Source organism: Pteropus alecto, unplaced genomic scaffold (assembly GCF_000325575.1).
Source record: "Pteropus alecto unplaced genomic scaffold, ASM32557v1 scaffold170, whole genome shotgun sequence".
NCBI lineage: Eukaryota > Metazoa > Chordata > Mammalia > Chiroptera > Pteropodidae > Pteropus > Pteropus alecto.
In genome coordinates, this window is record NW_006429634.1 from 837,662 (window position 1) to 857,317 (window position 19,656).

At 40.5% G+C, this 19,656-nt stretch overlaps 1 protein-coding gene and 1 non-coding gene across 15 annotated transcripts in view; both read left to right on the forward strand.

Annotated features, from left to right (window-relative positions):
• The window catches only part of NFYC (nuclear transcription factor Y subunit gamma), a 59,003-nt gene that overhangs the window by 31,256 nt on the left and 8,091 nt on the right, over positions 1-19,656 (forward strand). For 13 of the 14 annotated variants that reach the window (XM_025050021.1, XM_015595184.2, XM_025050053.1 and 10 more), the window contains 4 exons: positions 6,558-6,629; positions 7,966-8,079; positions 11,506-11,601; positions 16,680-16,853. In XM_025050021.1, coding sequence (XP_024905789.1) covers positions 6,558-6,629; positions 7,966-8,079; positions 11,506-11,601; positions 16,680-16,853 — 456 coding nt within the window. Of the gene's footprint in view, positions 1-6,557; positions 6,630-7,885; positions 8,080-11,505; positions 11,602-16,679; positions 16,854-19,656 lie in introns of all 14 variants that reach the window. The other variant, XM_025050070.1, reaches the window with a different exon arrangement.
• On the forward strand, positions 9,080-9,185 carry LOC112470023. Its single transcript, XR_003042820.1, has one exon. It is a non-coding gene; the product is annotated as a U6 spliceosomal RNA (small nuclear RNA).

A 19,656-nucleotide genomic window follows, 5' to 3' on the forward strand; every position in this document is an offset into this window, starting at 1 on the left:
CAGGTTTTACGATATTTTTAGATTAGGGTTTCTCAACAGCAGCATTACTGACATTTTGGGCCAGGTAATTCTTTGTTGTGGGGGCTGTTCTGTGCTTTATGGGATGTTTAGCAGCATCCTTGGCCTCTACTCACTAGATGCCAGTAGCACTCCCACCTCTTGCCAGTCGTGAAAACCAAAAATGTCTCTAGACATTGGCACATGTCTGCTGGGGGCTACAGTCAAAATCATCCCCTGTTGAGAGCCACCGACTTAAAAGAATCAAATATAACCCTGGCTGTTGAGTGTATAATCTAATAATTATAACGAGTCATTTATTTAATAAGTATGTATTAAATACTTACTGAGTCAGGCACAGTGAAGAATATGAAGCAGTAAAAGTGCTATGGGAGCAGAGAAGACAATGCTAGTTCCTCCCTGTTTCAGTTAGGGAGGCTATAAGAAAAGGGGACATTTTGTTGAGTGTTGAAATATGAGTAAGCATTCACCAGGTGGGAAAAGGAGGGGGAGAATATATCTTGGGCAGAGAGAAGGGCATGGAGGTTTGTAAGGACATGGATGTTCCTTATGTGTAGAGGAACAGCAAGAAGTTCAGAGTGGCTGGAGGTTACTATGTGGGTAGTAGGGGTTGAGGGTAAGATTAATGGGTATAACAATGGTAACAGAAGGTGAGACATGTTAGAATTGGAATATTTTCAGAGTGTAATGTTAGGTCCTTAATGAATGTTCCATTTGGTGTCATTTTAGCAAATACTGAAAGAGCTCTTTAGGTTAGATGTGTCACTCCTGCCTTGAAGGTATTAGCATCCTGGCAGAGCAGACACTGGATTCCTTCCTAATGTAGAAATAATGTTGCAGTTTTTTAGTTAGTGGCTTTTAACCTCTGACATATAGTTTATTTATTCAATCAACAAATACTTATTATGCACCTCCAGTTGGCGATACAAGATACTGTGGACCCAGCAGTGAACCTGACAGACAAGATCATTGTACTCATAGAACGTATATTCTGGTCGGGGAGACAGACTATAAACAAGTAGTGAATAAATAAAATAACTTCTCATTGTGATTGATGTCCACTGACTTCTGGGGTAAAAAACTAATTCATATTCTGGATGTACCTGTGGGTTGTGTTTGTTTATATGGGGGATTTTAAGCAGTTTGGATTTCCACTGAAAAGTCATCAGTTCTCTTCTGCAATTAAGAGGTGGTAGTTATCTATACTGTCTCAGATATAAAAGAGAAAGTAGGAAAAAATGAAATTATAAAGTCAAAAGTGGTGTCTTTTGTTCATTTTGAGGGGATACTCTCACGGTTAATATAATCAGGTTTTAGTGCTGGGGTCAGCCTGGTGTAGAACTAGTGCCCTCCTGGGGTGTGTGGTGGGGCTAGGCCAGCACCCCAAGTCTGCGCTCAAGCTTGAGCGCACAAACAAATCCAGAATCAGGCAAGTGGCAAGAGAAACTCTAGGGGTTCAGGCTCACCACTTTTCTGTACTTCGTTGGGCTTTGATTTTTTAAAAACTTGTGGTAAAAAAATAAATAAATAAACCTTACCATCTTAACTATTTTAAAATATGTAGTTCACTAGTGTTAAATATATGCACATTGCTGTGGAACAGATCTCCAGGACTTTTTCATCTTTCAGAACTGAAACTCCATACCCATTAGAAAACAACTGCCCTTTCCCCTTCTCCATCCCCTGGCAGCCACCATTCTACTTTCTGTTTCTATGAATTTCACCACTCTTAAGTACTTCATATAAGTGCATCCATACACTATTTGTCTTTTTGTGACTGGCTTCCCTTAGCGTAATGTCTTCAAGTTTCATCCATGTTGTAGCATGTGACTGGATTTCTTTCCTTCTTAAGGCTGAATATTCTCCATATATGTATATATACTACATTTTGTTTATCCATTCATCTGCTAGTGGGCATTTGAGTTGCTTTTATTTCTTGGCTATGGTGAATCATGCTGCAGTGAACATGAGTGTGGGCTTTGATTTTTTTCCTTACTTGATTTAATTTTTAAATTTGAAAGCACATTATGTTGTTGACCACCTTTTCGTACCTGGGCAGCTAGTCCATCAGAGGTTACTTTGAGGGATTCAGATCTAGTTCAAGTGTTATGAATAAGAGAAAGAAGAGCAAGGAGGAAAGTTGTCTTTAATCATTTTTCTATTGATGGCTAACTACGATTTTCTTCCCATGTACCTTTGAAAAAGACTCCTAGAATGCTACTATGGTATCTTATAGCAGATGCTTAGAACATTTGGCGTATAATAGGTACACAATAAATATGTGAATGAATTAGACTGCTCTGCTCTAGATTTAGCGTGAAGCAATATCAGTGCCACGTTTGAATGAGAATGCAGTCCAATAAAGTCAGAGTGATCTTTCCCTTTATGAGACTCTTATTTTCCCTTCTCCCTATGGCACATGAAGGCATCTGCTTCTCTGACTGCACCTCTGCCTGTGTAACTTGGCCAAAAATTTTAGCAGTTAGTCTGTGCCTTTCTAGAACTCAACAGTACTTGTAACCAGACTTGTTCAGATATGTCTGAACCTCTTAGTTTGACATCTCAACATTTCTAACAGGTTTTTAAAAACTCCATATGTTCAAACTATCCAAATATAAATAAAACTTATGAGAATATTCACAAAGTGTAGTGGTCTCTAAGGCTGGGACACAGATTGTTCCAAAAACAAGTAATTGAAGTTTGCTAGGTGTGATATATTTCATGATGTATTGGAAATACTGACCCCAGTCATTTTGGTCTGAGTTCTGGAAAAGCATTTATCTTTCATCTCAGTTTGGCCATCATGCTCTCCTCACTCTTAAGAGCTCTGTAATTGTCCATAAATCTAGATGTTATTCAGTTGGAATCGAAGTTGGTTAAAAACCATACCAAAATGTTTGTACACCAAGATGATTATGTAAAAATACCATTTTCCTGCTTAGTAGAGCTCTGAGAACAATAATTAACAGACTTTTTGACATTGAATTTTACCCCTCTAGGCCTCTTTGAAAGTGGGCAAGAAAAAGCTAAGTTTGTCTTTTGGGGGGCAAGTAGGGAGGCAACAGTGCTGCATCTTGAAAAGAAAAATCTAATCCTCGCCTAATTTACTCCCTCCATCCCATTCGGCCTTCAATTAGCTGTAATTTAATTCCTAAATCACTTTCTTTTAATTGCCAGTTACATCTTTTCATTCTTCAGTGTCTCCAGATTAAGGCGATGGCATTTCTAATATTACAGTCAAATCAGATAACCATTTAAACAAGAACTTGGAGGTGAAGGTTGGTGGACTGTTATAAAGCAGGTCCTGTGTTCTTTGAGCCCTTCCTACAGAGCAGTGCTTCTCAGACTTTGTTGTCTAATGAACCACACGAGGATCTTGTTTAAATTCAGATTTCGATATAGTAGGTTTGGAGCAGAGCCTGAAATTCTACATTTCTTTTGAGTTCCTAGGCAGTGCCATTGTTGGTATAAGGACCTCACTTTGAGTATTAAGGATTTAAAGCAGTGGTCCTTAACCCTCACTGTGGATCACAGTTATCAGGGGAGTTTTCAAAAGTGATGGTAGGAGTTCCTAAGTCAGTTAGTCTGGGGTAGAGCCAGGCATCTTATTTTTCAAAGGCTCCTTAAGCGATTCTACCATGTAACCAGGGTTGAGAATCACTGCTTTTGAGAGGATTAGAATCTTGACTTTGCGGGAATCCCTGACTGGGTAGGGCCTAGAAAAGATTTCTCATCATTATTTGAAACTCTGGATGTTCTTTAGCGCAGCCTGAGGCCCCATTGACTTATCTTTGGCTCTTAACTCTCATTGAGTGAATTCAGACTTTTTGAAACTCAGCAGTTTCAGATAGCAACATTTTAATGTAGTTCTTTGGTTGTGGTCAGGAGCACAGGAAATGTTCTCAGAGAGAATTCTGTTCTTCCACCTTCCTGATAACACTCCCAAGAGTAGAAAGAAAAAGTCAGTATGTCTCAGTTGCTCTTCTGCTTGGGTAGTTAGATGTTATTCACATCAGTTGCATGGTTGCCAATAACAAAGGGAGCATGGAATTGAGAGTCAGTTTAGTGGACCTCAACCTACTGATAGTGAAAGGGCTCCCCTCTCCAGTAAGCCTATCATACATAACCCTTTCCATGTGACTGGAAAGCTAGGATGAGAGTATAGAAAACTGGGCTGTTGTCAGCAGTAATGAACCACACACACATCTGAAGATCCACTTTTCACACACTGCCCCTTGAGATCTCAAGGTTTGGGGATCATGAGAAAGTTTGTCATGAAAGAAAATGCTTGAGTAGGGCTTAGAGCAGGGCTTTTTGTGAATTTTACACCTCTCCAAGGTGGGAATGATGTAATCTCTTTATCCTTTCTTGTTGCTTTTGGTTAAATGATAGTTTCATAGAAAGTCTAAAAGTGGTATTTTACCCTTTCAAGTTGGGGAAGGAGATCTTTTTATCAGCTTTTGGGCTTTGATTAAGTAACCTTGGAACAATCTTATGGAAATTATATTCAGTAGCCAAGTTAAATGAGAGCATACTTGCAAGAGAGCTAAATCTTGTGGTCATAATCTTGTGCTGTGTGTATCATCCTGGGAGGCCTTCCAGAGGAATCATCATCCCCAGCATTGTCTTTGGCATTTCTGTTTAGCATCATCATTTTCTGTGATACACCACACAAGAAGGAAGATCAGTGATCGATTTCTGTGGTGAAACTTTTTTTTTAAATCCCTTTAAAGTCTGGCCCCAGTCCAGCATTCCCTTTCCTGTTGTTTCCTTCTGTACTAAGGTCATACATCTAAAACTTGAATAGGCCGTGTCTGTACTTCTGCACATGCTGTTCCCTCTGAATAACATTCTCATACTTTTTCCACAAGGAAATTTCTACCATCCCTTAAACACAATTCAGATGTCAGCCCCTCTGTTGAACAATGTCGACTTCTCTTGCTCACTCCAACCCCCAATGCCAGCTGGTAATTTCCTTCTTTGTCTCTGTGGGATTCTACACCCCCATTCTAATATAGGATAGGATATTATAATGTTTTGATATGACAGTCTCTAACAAACGACATTGTTCAAAGATAAGAATTTATTTGCATCTTTTACATAGTAGTAGGTATCATATTAGTTGAGTTGCATGTTGAGTAAATGAAAGAGGAGAATAATAAGAATAGAAAGAATGTGTCCCACTGTCTCCTTTTGGTGAAACTTTAATAAACTGGACTTCTAAACCTCTGCTACTCCCGGGTTAGTTTTAGTAGAGGCTTCATAGAAAATATTGATGCCTAATTTGAAAAAGGAAAACATGAAAAATTAGGGTTGAAAGTTTGTAGAGGTGAGTGGTAGCCAAGCAGCTTGTTGGGTTTGCATGGGGAAATTAGATGTCTTGGTGTACATTTTATCCTAATACTCTTTCTTTTGTAATCATAAAATGGTTTTTGGATAAGCCGTTTATGTTTTTCCAAAATGCCCCCACTGCCTTCTTTGACATAGAGTCAAGGTTTTCTGTTGGTCTTGGAAAAGAAAGTTCACTTATATGTTAATTATGTGAAATTTCAAATAACAGCTGTTCTTTCCATAATGTGATGATCCAAATTCCCAGGTGAGCATATTGGGTTTGGTGAGTCACATTTCAGACCACTTATAGAATCAATCATTTGACACCTAGTCCCAGCAGGGATTTTGCTGATTTTAGCTAATCTCTGCCTTTGTACCTTTCTCTTCATTGCAGCTCTGAAACCCAGAATTGATTTTTATTTCTAGAATTGCATCCATCATTGGCCATGTGTTTAAATACCAGTGGTATCAAAATAAAACAAACAAAAAAAGGGCTTAATCACAAATAGTTGAGTAGTGCTGGTTAAAAGCACTTTCCTAAATCCTATTCACAGTAAAAGGATGTGGTTTTCCCTCAGCCCAGTCTTGTTAGTTAAGAAAAAATGTGCCAGGATTATTCCAAAAAGCCAGCTGATAAATTCACACTTGACCTTCTTTCATATGCTTCCTGCCCCACCCCCAACCAAATTTTGGAGACAAGCCCTTTTTTACTGTGGTGGGAAAGGAGTTTCTCCCCAGTTTCTGGTGGCAGGTTAGTGCAAAGGTCAGAAATAGCCAGTATCACATTGGCTGAAGAGAACTGTGGGTCACTGCGGTCAGGTGCTGCTGGCACTTGCCCTTGTAGTCCTTGAATAGAAGAAAGAACTGACAACTTAGAAGACTGCCCCGAGGCAAAAATCTTGTTTTAATGTGCATATTGCATACTGGTAAACTTTCTTGAAAAGAAAAAGACACTCATAATGCACCTCTGTCTTGTGTTGGCAAAGAATCTGGTATCGTTTGGAGCTATTTTTCTGGAGGGTATTGTGAGAAGCCATCATAAGTTTATCTTGAAATCTTTTAAATGTTTGAAGCTCTGCATGAGTTAAGAAGAATTTTGCTGCACCTTCTTTTCTGCCATATTTTCTGGAAGGAGGGACTAAGCCAATTTGTGTTGTGCTGCCTGTCGTACCCTATTGATTGTCCCCACCTTTTATTACTCATTTCAGAAAGATTTCCGAGTACAGGAACTCCCACTGGCTCGTATTAAGAAGATTATGAAACTGGATGAAGATGTGAAGGTGAATTCACATTCATTTTTATTATTTATATTGAAAATAAAATGATTGGTAGATTATTGCTCATTTCTCTAGGGCTCAAAGTTTAAACAAAAATGAAAATATTGTTGCTTTATTTAGTTCCTGGTAAAATTATTAAGTGAGCTGAAATTGAACAGTTTTAATTGTTATATTATATGATGCTTCTCTGAAAATTAGGGCTATCTTCTTTCTAGATTTTGAAAAGATGCTGAGTGCTTTTCAGGCACCCAGTTCTTTTCACCATGTATTGTAAACATGTGTCATCAAATCAACAGGACAGTGCCATCTTTTTAACATCTTTTTACAATCTCTAGTTTGTTGATCTGAACTCTAAGAAATATTTGATAATGATATTGCATCTGTGAGTTGTTTTACATGAATTATACTTGAGAGAGAATTTACTTGACGATGGCTATTTCTGTATTTCTAGGGGTTCACCTCCCACTATAACTGAGGAAATGAGCAACTCTCTCTCCTTAACCACTCAAAATTAATAGTCTTTTGTATTTGTATAGAAAGCTAACAGTTCACAGCAGTTTTCCCTTCCATTAGCTTACTTCTTCCTTATAGTAACCTTGTGAGATTTAGTAGGATAAAAATTATTAGTTTCATTTTATATAGGTATGGAAATAGAGAAAAGAGGTTAAAAGTGACAGACCTAGCATAGGAAAACCAAAATCCCAGTTTTCATCTCCTGCTTCCTTAACTGCAGAGCCCTTCCCATGGCTCTATTCTGTGAAGACCACCTAACTAAGGATTCAGAGCCTTGTTTGACCAAGAGCTTACATTACTGGAGCACTTACTATGTGCCAGGCCCTGTGCGAGGTGCTTTTACATATATCATCTCATTGGATTCCCACAGCAACACTGGAAGGTTATCCTCTTTTGCAGTATATAAAAAATAATGCCCAAAAGGATGGGCAGCCTGAGATTTTTACCTAAATCCATTGGTTCTCAAACTTATTCCCCACTTTGTCTCTTCTTGGATTAGGACCTAAACCCTGTACTACTTACTGGCTTTATGGCCATGGGCAAAGCACTTTATCTTTCCTAAACCATAGTTTCTCTGAAAGGCTATTATGAGAGTAAGAAAGTACATGATAGGTGCTATACAGTTAAGTATTCTTTCTTTCTCTTTCCTTCTGTCTGCTACCTGCTTTGTCCCTACTCATGGATTTATTTTACCTTGGAATTTCCTGAGGCTACCACGTACTTATTTTCCAATCCTTGCCCCATAGTCCAATGGCAGGACAGGAACAAACTGACTGGCTTGAGTGACTTGCTGGTGACTGACAGGGAGGGCCTACGTCTGTTGCAGATGATCAGTGCAGAAGCCCCTGTGCTCTTTGCCAAGGCAGCCCAGATTTTTATCACAGAGTTGACTCTTCGAGCCTGGATCCACACAGAGGATAATAAGCGCCGGACTCTACAGGTAATGTTGTAGACTCATGTTGGGAAAATTGGACACGCAGTTGCCTTTGTGTGCTTCTCTTGCATGTCTTTGGACCAGAGATTATTCTTCCTTAGGCCTCTGTCAGGCCAATGTGTATAATTGGCTTCTTCCTCTACTGTTGGGAGGTAGGCATACCTAATAGCCATGCTAATATTTTCCCCACCAAGAATCTTATTTTCCAATTCTTCTGTGGTTTTCACAGCTCAGTGACTGAACTCTTCAGTTGGTGAGCCCTCACTATAATCAGAAGCTATGGTGATATTTATATATTCTCAGATAGATAAACAATTTCTGGTTAGAAGCCTTGAGAGATTCCAGGAAAGGACAGTCCCAGGAGGACTCAGTCTCACTAACCTCATTAGCTTTTTTGTTCCTTGTCTGCTTTCCTGGGACTCCTTTCCCCATTTTTTTTTTGTTTGTTTTTATTTGAATCCAGCAAATCAATATTTATATTGTATGAAGACCCCTTGGTCACTGCCTGTAGAGGCCCTCCCCTGAACAGCCAGGCCACAGCTCTTGGAGGAAAGGTTTCCCAGAAGAGGAGGGTATGACAGATTTAAGACAGGGTAGTACTTTAACAACAAAGCCAAGAAAGTTAATTATGTTTTTTCCTCTTGTGTCCCTTTACCTCCAAAATTGAAAGAACATAGATTTATTTATGTATTCTACAAATATTTATTGAACACTCACAGTATGCCAAGTACTATTTTAGGCCCTGGGGATTAATACGCAAAACAGACAAAAATCTTCCCTCTTCCCCCTAGTGCAGCTAGACTTTCACTGAAGGAGAACTTACTTTATGCTGCCTCGATGATCTAGAGAGATCCAATTAAAGCTACTTCAAGATCAATTCAGATTAAAAAATAAAATGGACAAAACACGTGAATATGCAAAAAAGAATATGTCCAAATGACCAATACGCATATGAAAAGGTACATAGCATCATTTGTCATCTAGGAAATACAAATTAAAACAATGAGAGCTCGCTTCATTAGCACATATGCTAAAATTGGAACGATACAGAGAAGATTAGTATGGCCCTTCGCATGGATGACACGCAAATTTGTGAAGCGTTTCATTAAAAAATAAATAAATAAAATGACAATGAGATCGTGGTTTATACCCAGTAAAATGGCTAAAACTGAAGGGAAAAAAACTGACAGTACCAATCGTTGGCAAGGAAATGGAGCAACTGAAACTCATATACTGCTGGTCAGAACATAAAGTGGTGCACTCACTTGGAAGACTATATGGCACTTTCTAGTAAAGTTAAACATATCCTCACTCTTCCATTCCAATCCTCGTCATACAACCAAAAGTGTGGAGATTCTTTTTTTTTTTTTAAAACGCCTGTAGCACCTGGTTTTCTTAGGTGGTCTCCTATCCAGCTACTAACCAAGCCCAACCCTGCTTAGCTTCTGAGATAAAACGAGATCGGGCACATTAAGGGTGGCATGGCCGTAGACTGTGGACATTCTTGTATAAGAATGTTCATATCAACCTTATTTATAATAGCCAAAACCTGGAAACAACTCAAGTATCCATTAAGATAGGAATATACAAAAAAATTGATATATTTATAAAATGGATTGCTAAACAGTAAAAAGAAAAAAAACCTATTGATCCACACAATAACATGGATGAATCTCAAAAATATTATGTTAAGCAAAAGAAACCAGAGAAAAAAATTACATAACACATGATACCATATACTGTCACCATCTATGGTGATAGAAATAAGAGTTGTGGTTGCCTTACATTGCCCGGGGGAGGTGGGGGGTGGTGGTAATTGACTGGAAAGGGATGGAAGGAAGCTTTTTGTATTCTTTTCTGGGTGATAACTTCCTGGGTATATATTTATTAAAATTCATCAAGCTGTATACTTAAGATTTCTGTATTTTACTGAATATGAGTAATAATTGAGTAAAATATTTGCATTAAAAAGACCAATTTAAGTGTATGTTTCTAAAATACTAAAGAACACTTTGGAGTACATTTGGAGGTGATTATTCTTTTTTTCCTACTCATTCCATCCTTAGATGAATCATTTAGATAGCTCGAGTAGGTGACATCATCAAGAATGTGATACTATATCATACTAATCTTAAATGAGTCCTGGCAGCCTTAAAATGTTCCTTGCTTTAATAGGATGGGTTTATTATCAACCTCGTGGTTGGCAAGAAGGGTAGACTATAGTTTTGCATTTCAGTGGCTTGGGGCCATCACAGACAAGGGAAGGAAAAAACAAAAGTTCTATCCCCTCCTATTTTGTCTGATGAGTCACCTTCTTTTAAGATAAGATATATAGAGGTTGCTAAGGACTTCTGTTAATGGGTTGACCCCCCTCCAACATTTTTTCAGAAAAAATCAAATATAAGCAAAGTTTATAGTGAACACCTATATACCTACCACCTGGATCCTGTCATTAACATTTTACTTGTTTTTTCCCCATATTTATCTGTTCCTCTGTTCATCAAGTTATCTATTTTTAAATCAATTTCAAAGTTCACTATTCCCTAAATATTTGAACATGCATTTCATTCATTAGAATTCACTTTTTTTTCCTGTTATTTTCTTTTTCTTTGAAATTTTTATACAGTGAAGTACCTATATCTTAAGTATACATAGTATGTTGGTTTTTAGTTTTTAAAAAGTCCTTTTATTTTTTTTAAAGAAAGGGAGTGTCACTGTCACTCTTAGAACCCTTCCAGAGCAGGCCTTGGTTTCAGTATCATTAGTCAACTGCCCACCCTGCTTCTATTCTAGGAACTTCAGACTTTTTGTATTCATATCACATTAAACAAGATTTAAACCATGGATTTAACATTGCAATTTTGAATTCCAAAATAAAAATTATAGCCTTGTGGGAGCTAAGATATAGATCAATGACTAGGATATATTGCAAAAAGTTATCGAATGAGATTTTAGCTAGAAGATTCAAAATAGATTATAACTGCTTAACTAAAGAGGTAAAATATTATTTTGAGCCTTAAAAAGGTTATAATAGCAAATGGTAGACAAACCTAGCTAACTACAGAATGACCAGAAACCTGCCAATTCAGATTCCTAGATTTGTACAGATTTAGGTGGATGATAATTTAACAGTTGTGGGGAGGACCTTGGGGCAAGATCCAGCAATGGTAGAAGTAGTTGGAGGCTTGAACATATGGTTTGTGGAACATGAGCTACAGGTAGCTCTTTTTTTGTCAATTTTGTCAATGTCTGTACAGCAAGTCTGATCATTTGAAGTTTATTAGAGTTCGGCTGTGCTTATTTCAGCTATAGACTTGTCCATGGCTATTAGGTTTGGCTGAGAAGTCATCATCTTGTAACTTAGAGGGTATAAAGCCAGGTGAACTAGTTTCTCCCCAGGCTAATTTTTCACCTAACTTTTCTTTGTTACAGAGGAATGATATCGCCATGGCAATTACAAAATTTGATCAGTTTGACTTTCTCATCGATATTGTTCCAAGAGATGAACTGAAACCTCCAAAGCGTCAGGTGAGCTGGGAAGGCATTCTTGCTTCTGCTAACTGAAGAACGCCTTGCATATAGGTGTCAAATAATGCTCCTCTTTGTCTCTCAACACAAGTCATTTGCTGTTCCTTTTGCTTCTCCTTCTGTAGACCAGATCCATCCTTAACATCTCCTTCTGTTACTCATTTATGGATACTTTTAACTCAGTGCCGCTGAGGTAGTATTTCAGTGAAAATAGACAAAATGAAAATTAAAGATTTCAGTTATAAACAGTGAGGGGGAAGCTCATTTCAATGTCTCCTAGGGAGTCTATCAGAGTTCTTAATCTGGGATGGAGAACATTCTCAGCAAGTGACAGATTTTAGATTTACAAGAAACAGCCTATGTGCACAGTGTTATTGTTGTTAGTGGACTTTGTTTTTCTCTTACTCAGTTGTGGTTCTCTATATAGTGCTCTGGTTACACATTAGAATCACCCGTTAGGTTTTAAAAAATAACCAGTGCCCAGGCTCGACCCCCACACCAGATGAATAAGAACCTGTGAGGGAGAGGCCCAGACATCAGCACTTTAAAGCTCCCCAGATGCTTTCAGTGTGCAACCAAATTTGAGAACCACCACATAAATTGTTTTCTGCACAATCATAAGAAGGAACATGAAAGTCTGCCCTTCCCTCCCTTCTGTGGGCCCCTCTCCAAAAGTCACACTGATTATTTTGTCAGCACCATGGGTGCATAAAGCTCTTAATTGCCATTGTAATAGACCCCTATCCTGTATAGCTCATTGTTTCAGGCACACAGATTGCGTGGCTAACTAGGTGTAGTAGAGACACTTGAGGAATAGTGGCAGTCTCACAGGAGCAAAGCTGCTTGCTTTAATAAAATTTTAAGTGTTTTTAATGAATTATTTCATAGTATATTATCCTTAGAAACAGAGTCATTCAGTGACTCCCATGCCGTCTCATTAATAACCAGTCAGAAACTATAGGAAAAATAGGCACCTTAAAGGACATTTGTAATCCTGACCCTGCCTGGGGGCCTTTGGGTTAGCAAGCCCCTCTGTCACTTCCTTACTAGAGCAGGGAGCCTCACTGCGTCTCCGTTCTTTCTGGGCAGTCTTTGCTACTGTAAACATCCTTGACTGGAAGCTGTAAGGTGTTCAGAGGAGCTTTCAGTCGGATGTTTACAGCGGCAGGCTGCCACGGTCGTCCCCGGCTGCGCATCACCTTTGAAACATTGCAGGTTTGTGCCCCTGGGCTCAGTTCCTCCTCTTAGGGTGGTGCTTCCCTCCTCTCTGAGAAGTCACTACAACGAGAATTCAGACCACTTCTCTTTCTTCAAAACACATGGTACAACACACGTGCTCTCCTTGTTGGAATTTGTTTCAGAAGACCCCTTTAAAAACAAGGTAGTGAGATCTGACAAAATCAGGCCTTGCTCATGCTCCTTGCGCTAACTCTTGCTTGTTCTCTGTGGGCTGCCCGCTGAACCAACTGGCTGGAGAGAAGGGTCATGTCCTGTCCTACCCTCCAGAGTCCTCAGTGTTTGGTTCTCTCAGGGCCTCAGACAGCTCCTTGTTCCATCCTGGCCTGACTCAAAATGCTAGGATCCATCTCTTTTTAAAGTGTGTCGAGCTGAAACAGCTCCTTGCTGCCTGGATTCAGCTCTTTGTAGGTGTTCAAGCCATTGATTGGCATCCTATTCGGGACAGCTGCTGCCTGGCCTTTGAAAGGTTGAGATTGCTGAAAGCTGGCCTGAAATTCTAAGATAGCACTTTTAATTCTCTGTAGACGTGAATTTTTCCCAGGCTCCAAATTGGCTGGCACCTCCTTAAGTCCTTTAAAAGCGCCTACTCGCCAAAATGCACCATTTCTGAAGGAGGCAGCAGTTCAGTCTTGCTACTGAAGTGAATATACTTTTTTCCAGTCTGGGGCTGGCTGTACATAGCTGTAGTGATGGCCCTAGGAGGTGATACTGCTCGTTTTCAGGTAGTGTTTGTCAGTCTCCACTTTGGAACACACTCCAAGAGCAAGCCCTCTGGTTGGGGAGGCCACTGCTAAAGCTGAGCAGGTCTCCCATTCTGGACTGATCTAGTCATTCAGAGATTGTTCTAGCACTTGGAGTGATGTTCCCCTGCTAGGGAAAAGAACTAGCCAGAAATACTGAGTTATGGATCTAAGGCCCTTGACTTCTCAGAGATGCTTGGAAATTTCTCTAGTTCTTCGGGGAAGCATGTAAAGACTATTTGAAAGCAGAAGGTAGTTGAGATCTGACTTCTACCCCACTAAAGCTATGAGTTGAAAGTTCCTGCCCATTAAAATATCATTTTCTCTTCACCCATCTCTTAAAACCAAGCATAATCATTCCCTTGCTAGCTTGACCTCCATTGACCAAATGAGTCTTCAGAATGTCGAAGAACTTAGCTATGCCTCCTTCCATTCTAGTGATTTGAGAACAGTCATGCCTTGTCCTCACAACACAGACCTAGGGGCCTCCACTTGATGGTGTTTTCTAGATAACTGCCTGGTTCATAAACAAGAGACTATAGTTGGCAGCATAGGAGAAGTTCTTTACCTCCTCTCACAGCTTTTGGCAAGAGGTATTTTGGCTTCTGAATGGGGTATTTAAAGAGTTTCCTTTTTGTCTGGCATAAAGACCATATTCACTTGCAGCAGCTGCAGTCAAGGATAACTGGAGGCAGAACAATCACAGGTGAGAGCTAGGAAATGCCAGTGTCTCCCTGCTCACTAACCTCCTACAAGTTGGTTCTGGGAGTGGTCTCAGTCTTCTGTACCTTCTCATCACCCAGGAGCCTTTTCAAGTAATGTCTGGACTCTAGTGATTGATGATTTTTTATAAAGTGGGAAGGGAGATATCAGTGGAAAATAAATATTTTGAACCCATTTCAAGAGCTTTGAAGAGAGAAGTCGGCCTCTGTTTCTTGGCTAAGGAGGGTATCAGTATTTTATCCCTGTCACTACCAAGATCTAGTTGACAGGGCTGACTTTGATTTATAATGGTGAGAAGTTGGAGTTGAAATGGAGGTGACGTCGTCACAGTTAAGTTCTGGAAACTGAGACCTATATGAAAATGGAAGGGGAGCTCCTCTTCTGCCTCAGCATAGTCACAGTCAGGGTGCGGACTTTTTGGATATGAAGCACAGAATACATTAACCTAGGAGGCAGTTCATGTTTGAGGACTAGCTTAGAAACCCTGCATGTTATAAGTGTCCGCCTAGGCTGTATGGATGGCCATCCAGGAACCTCGTCATGCAGAGACCCAGGTTCCTCAGAGGCTAGATATCAATAGTCCTAGTTTTAGTATCCTGGGCCCCCAGTCACCAGGCAAGCAAACGAATACCCAGCCTTGTTCTACAGGGGACATGAGCTTCTCCCCGCACTGTGACCACAAAATCCTAAAGGTAGCAAAGAGAGTTTAGGGATTCTTTTCTATTGATAACAGCTGTTGTGTTCAAGAGACTGTCCTGCTAGCAACTTGAGTTTAAAAAGAGTATAGGCATATCTCGGAGATAGTTGCGGGTTCGGTTCCAGGCCACCAAAGTAAGCGAGTACAGGCATTCTTGGGAGATATTACAGGTTCGGTTCCAGGCCACTGTAATAAAGTATCTCAGTAAAGCAAGTTGTAACCTTTTTGCTGGTGGAGGGTCTTGCCTTGAGTTTGTAAAAAATGTAACACCTGTGAAGTACAATAGTTTAATAAATGAGGTAAGCTTGTACTTTCCCACCTGTAACTGTCTGCCTGGCTCTATAAATCCATCATTCAGCAAGCAGTTATTGAGTGCCTACAAGGGAATGTATGGTAGGAATAATGAGGAGCAAGGTTTTGCCCTCATAGCGTTTTCATTCTAGCAGGGTAAATAGTGAATTTGACAAGCAAGGACAAAAGAGTGTAATGAGGAAAGGACTGTGGAAGCACAGGTGAGGGCACCTAACCTAATGATGGGATGCGGTCAGTACCGACTTTGTAAATGTCACTTTGGAGAGCTCTGAAGGAGTCCACAAGTTCTGTATATCTTGAAGAAGTGTCTTTTCATCTTTTCTTGAACCTGCAAATTTAGGACAGAATAAGGAAGTGAGTAAATTTAATATTTTTGCTCAGTCGGCCCAAGTTGTTGTTTGTTTCTGTTGTTTTTGTTGTCTCAGGCAGGGGCACCGTGTGTCACAGGGCCCTCCGGAACAGATGCCAATCTCTGTTGGTGGTCAGGGGCTGACCAACCCTGGACCCTCAGGCTGTAACCATGCTGTAGTGTGTGTAAACATCCTACACTCTCAGCTGTGAGCTCAAGGTGGCTGGGAGAGGGTTGTTTACTCCTTCTGCCATGGAAAACGTCAGCTGAAGAAGGAAGTCTCTTCATCCTGCAGATCGGACAGAATACGACCTCCTTAGTCAGCCAAGGCAGCACCCCAGCGGAGAGCTGTCCTTCAGGCCCCCTGGGTTGCGCTTCTGTGGCTAAGTACAACCAGAACCAGTTGTGACACTGGACAGATGTGGCTCTCAGTGACCACAGAGCTCTCAATACGCTGTGAAAAGCTGGGCATTTGCCTACTGGTGCTCTCAGTTCTAACATTTAATTCTGAAATTTCAACCTTGGAAAAGCCCTATGTCCCTTTTCCCTGCTCTGTCCCTTCTGAGGTGGTGGGAACAAAATAAGGAGAGTGCTCCTTATTTGGGAGATTGGGAGCTGGCCTGCGAGCATAACGTTTGGGTAGTATCTTCCAGTGCTTGCAATTAGCACTGTTCTGAGATCATAGGCCTTGACAGCATTTACTGACAAGCACTGCTGGTGTGTGGTTTTTAGTTACGGTAATTATTTGCCCATTTGCAGCTCATCACGCAATGGGTGATTACTCTGTACTTCAGAAAATTGGCTGTATGTTTTGTGAAGCCTATAGAATCTGTTATTTTTAGTTTGATTTAGGACAACTGGTCTCTTCGAATTCCACTTTCCCTTGGCTTCAAATGTGGAGAGCTCAGCATTCAGCAGGCAACTGCATAGAGTCCATTTGGGGGAAGAATGGAAATTCACTCTGGCGGCTGCTGAGTCGGTTCTTTTCCTCTTACCTGCCTCTCCTTCTACCCCACAGGAGGAGGTACGCCAATCTGTGACTCCTGCTGAGCCCGTCCAGTACTACTTCACGCTGGCTCAGCAGCCCACCGCCGTCCAAGTCCAGGGGCAGCAGCAAGGCCAGCAGACCACCAGCTCCACAACCACCATCCAGCCTGGGCAGATCATCATTGCACAGCCTCAGCAAGGCCAGGTCTGTGAGCTGTGGAGGTACCTCTCCAGCAAGATAATGCCTCTTAGGTTTGGCTAATTGCAAGCTTGACTAAGGCAGAGAGACACTCAGGTCATTATTAAAGAGTACTGGATTTAAAAGTCTGGAAACGTGGGCTTTCCCCCAGATTCAGCCGCCGAGGTCACGTGTCACCCTAATCTCTCTGGGCCCTGGTTTCCTCATGGGGCAAATGAGGAAAGTACAGTGGACAAGATGTTCTCTAGGATCCCTGTGAGCTAAAAAATTTTAGAAAGAAAAAAGTCTGTATAATGCCCCCATGAAGAGTAGTGGCATCTCTGTAGAAGGTATTTTAAGGGGACTCCATGCCTGCCATCTGTGTGTCTGTCTACAGGGAATTGGAATTTGTACCCTTAAAGGGGAAATCAGGCATTATTGCCAGGCTTCATTCCTCTCTTCTCCTTCTCTCCATCACTTCTCTGTCTTACCATATTTCATCAGATGACCTTCTCTTTTTATAAGTAATTAGAAGATTCTTTTCTCTCCCTAATACAATTGTTGTAAGACCAGTAACATCCATGTTTGTTGGAGATCATGAGAGGTAGCAGAGAACTCTGTTCTCTGAGCCCTGAATTCAGTTCCCTGTCAATCATTAATTAATTTATTCATCAAACATTGATCTTCTCTGTAGATAAAATCCCATGCTATGCATTGGGGAGACAAACATGAATAAAATAGTCCCTGTTTTTAAGAATTCACAGTCTAGTTGGGGCTATAAGATTATACCACCTCGTGGGAAGTGTAAGATATTCTTAGGATTGTGTGGAGAGTATTATGGGAGCACATCAAAAGGGGTACTTAACATACATGTGAGGGAGGTGGTAGAAGACGATGTCTGAGGTTTCCTGAAAGGACTAATATGAGTCTTAGAGGGAATAATGGAAATAAATCAGAGAGGAGAAGGAGGCTTTCCCAGTAGAGGGCTCAGCACAAGCAAAGGCTTGATTGGAGGTGAGAAACAGCACAGGGAGTGGTGAGAGAGTACAGTCAGCATAGGGAAGCATCTAGGCAAGTCTGAAAAGATAGGCAGAGGACATGTCCTAGACAGCTTTGTGTATTCTAGTATGGAACTGGGTTTGCCTAGAAGAAAGAAAATTGGGGTGGAGATAGATTTAAATATTAATTATAACTTTAGGATCTATTCCCTGCTCATTTTTTAATCCATGTTACAAAAATTTATTGAATGCTTGGTCTTTGCCAGGCACCATGCTAGGCAAGAGGGGTTCAAAGATAATTGTAGCCAGGTCTCTGCCTCAAGGAGTTCACTGCACCGTGATGCCTAAGGGACCTTCTTTGGCTCTTGCTTTACTTCTGCAATGGTGAGAGCTATACCTGCCAAAGGCTTTATCCCTTTCCAGAGTGAACTTCAAGGGAGTCTGCCAAGAGCTGGCTCTGATTGGTTGATCATCCTGAGAAGCTCATGGCTGTTGTGCCCCAACTACAGGGCACACCATACATGATTTGACAGCTGCCATGCTAACACAAGCCCTCATTTTCTTGAAATGATTTAGAAATACTTTAGAAATTCTCTCAGGAAAATTGACTGGATAGAATACAGTGATGAGTTGGCAGTACGCATTTTTTTTTGTCAGTGAGAATTTCATCTATCTACTTCTTTGCATCTCAGACTTGCTCAGATTGGAGCTGATAAGGCTTGCGAGGATGGTGAATTGGTCTCTCCCAACATCTTACAGCTGTTGTTTCATTATCTTTCTGGTTCAGGATAGCCTTGTGCTCTGTGACACCTCCCTGGACCTCTGTAGTAATGGCTATTTCAAATTGAGTTCAGATATCCTTTGCAGGACAGAATACAGATTAAAGTTGGAAGGAAAGCATATTTTGGTTAAGTGAATCCTGTGTTTTCTGTCATGAAATAAGAAACCTTTATTTCTGGAGGTTTGGGGAGTATGCTGAGTTGAAAATCATGGTGTAAGAACAGATGTTTCCTGTTGTCCTAGCTCACTACATACATGTATTTTTACATAGGTCCCTGTCATCTTTCTTCCCTACCCTCCTCCAGTTTATAGTAATTTCTCTTCACTTTGTAATCCCTTGAATCTCATATGTAGTTCCCAGAACACACCTCCATCCTTGTAACTTGAGATGCATAATAGACCTATACAATCAGAATGTAAGAGCATCAGAATAGCATTATCGATTGAAGCCCATGATTCATTGAGAATCCCAGAGTCCTCTTACTGAAGAGTGGAGAGATAGCCAAATTGGGGGTCTGGGGTTGTGGGTATAGTTTAAATGGCTCTACCCTCCTCTTACTACTCCTCAATACCACTCCCTACCACTCACCACCACCACCACTCACAACTCTCCATGCACCGCCCTTTCCCTCCCCTCCTCCCCCCGCCCCGCCAGATGAGCAAGATATGCTATAAAGGTCACATCTAGGGCTGAGGTTTTGAGATTTGAAAAAGTGACTTACTGACCTTTCTGACAGGTCATCTTTTTTTTTTTTTTTTTTTTTAATTAAAAAAAAATATATTTTTTTTGGTTGTTTTCTTTGTGTGTGTGACAGGACAAGTCTCTCAAAAATGTTAAGTTTCATAGGGCTACAATCCACTAAGTGTGTGAAAGATACACAGAATCTGCCAAGTCGTATACATTTGGACAGAAATTTCTTACATCTGAGATTCCTGTTTCTAGAAAGTTAAAATTCTTGCTTTATTAAATTCTGTTACATAGGAGTAGCCTCAGTTAAGATCCAGATCTTAACAGTGTGCGTCGTCCACATTTTGTTAACCCATTTGCCTCT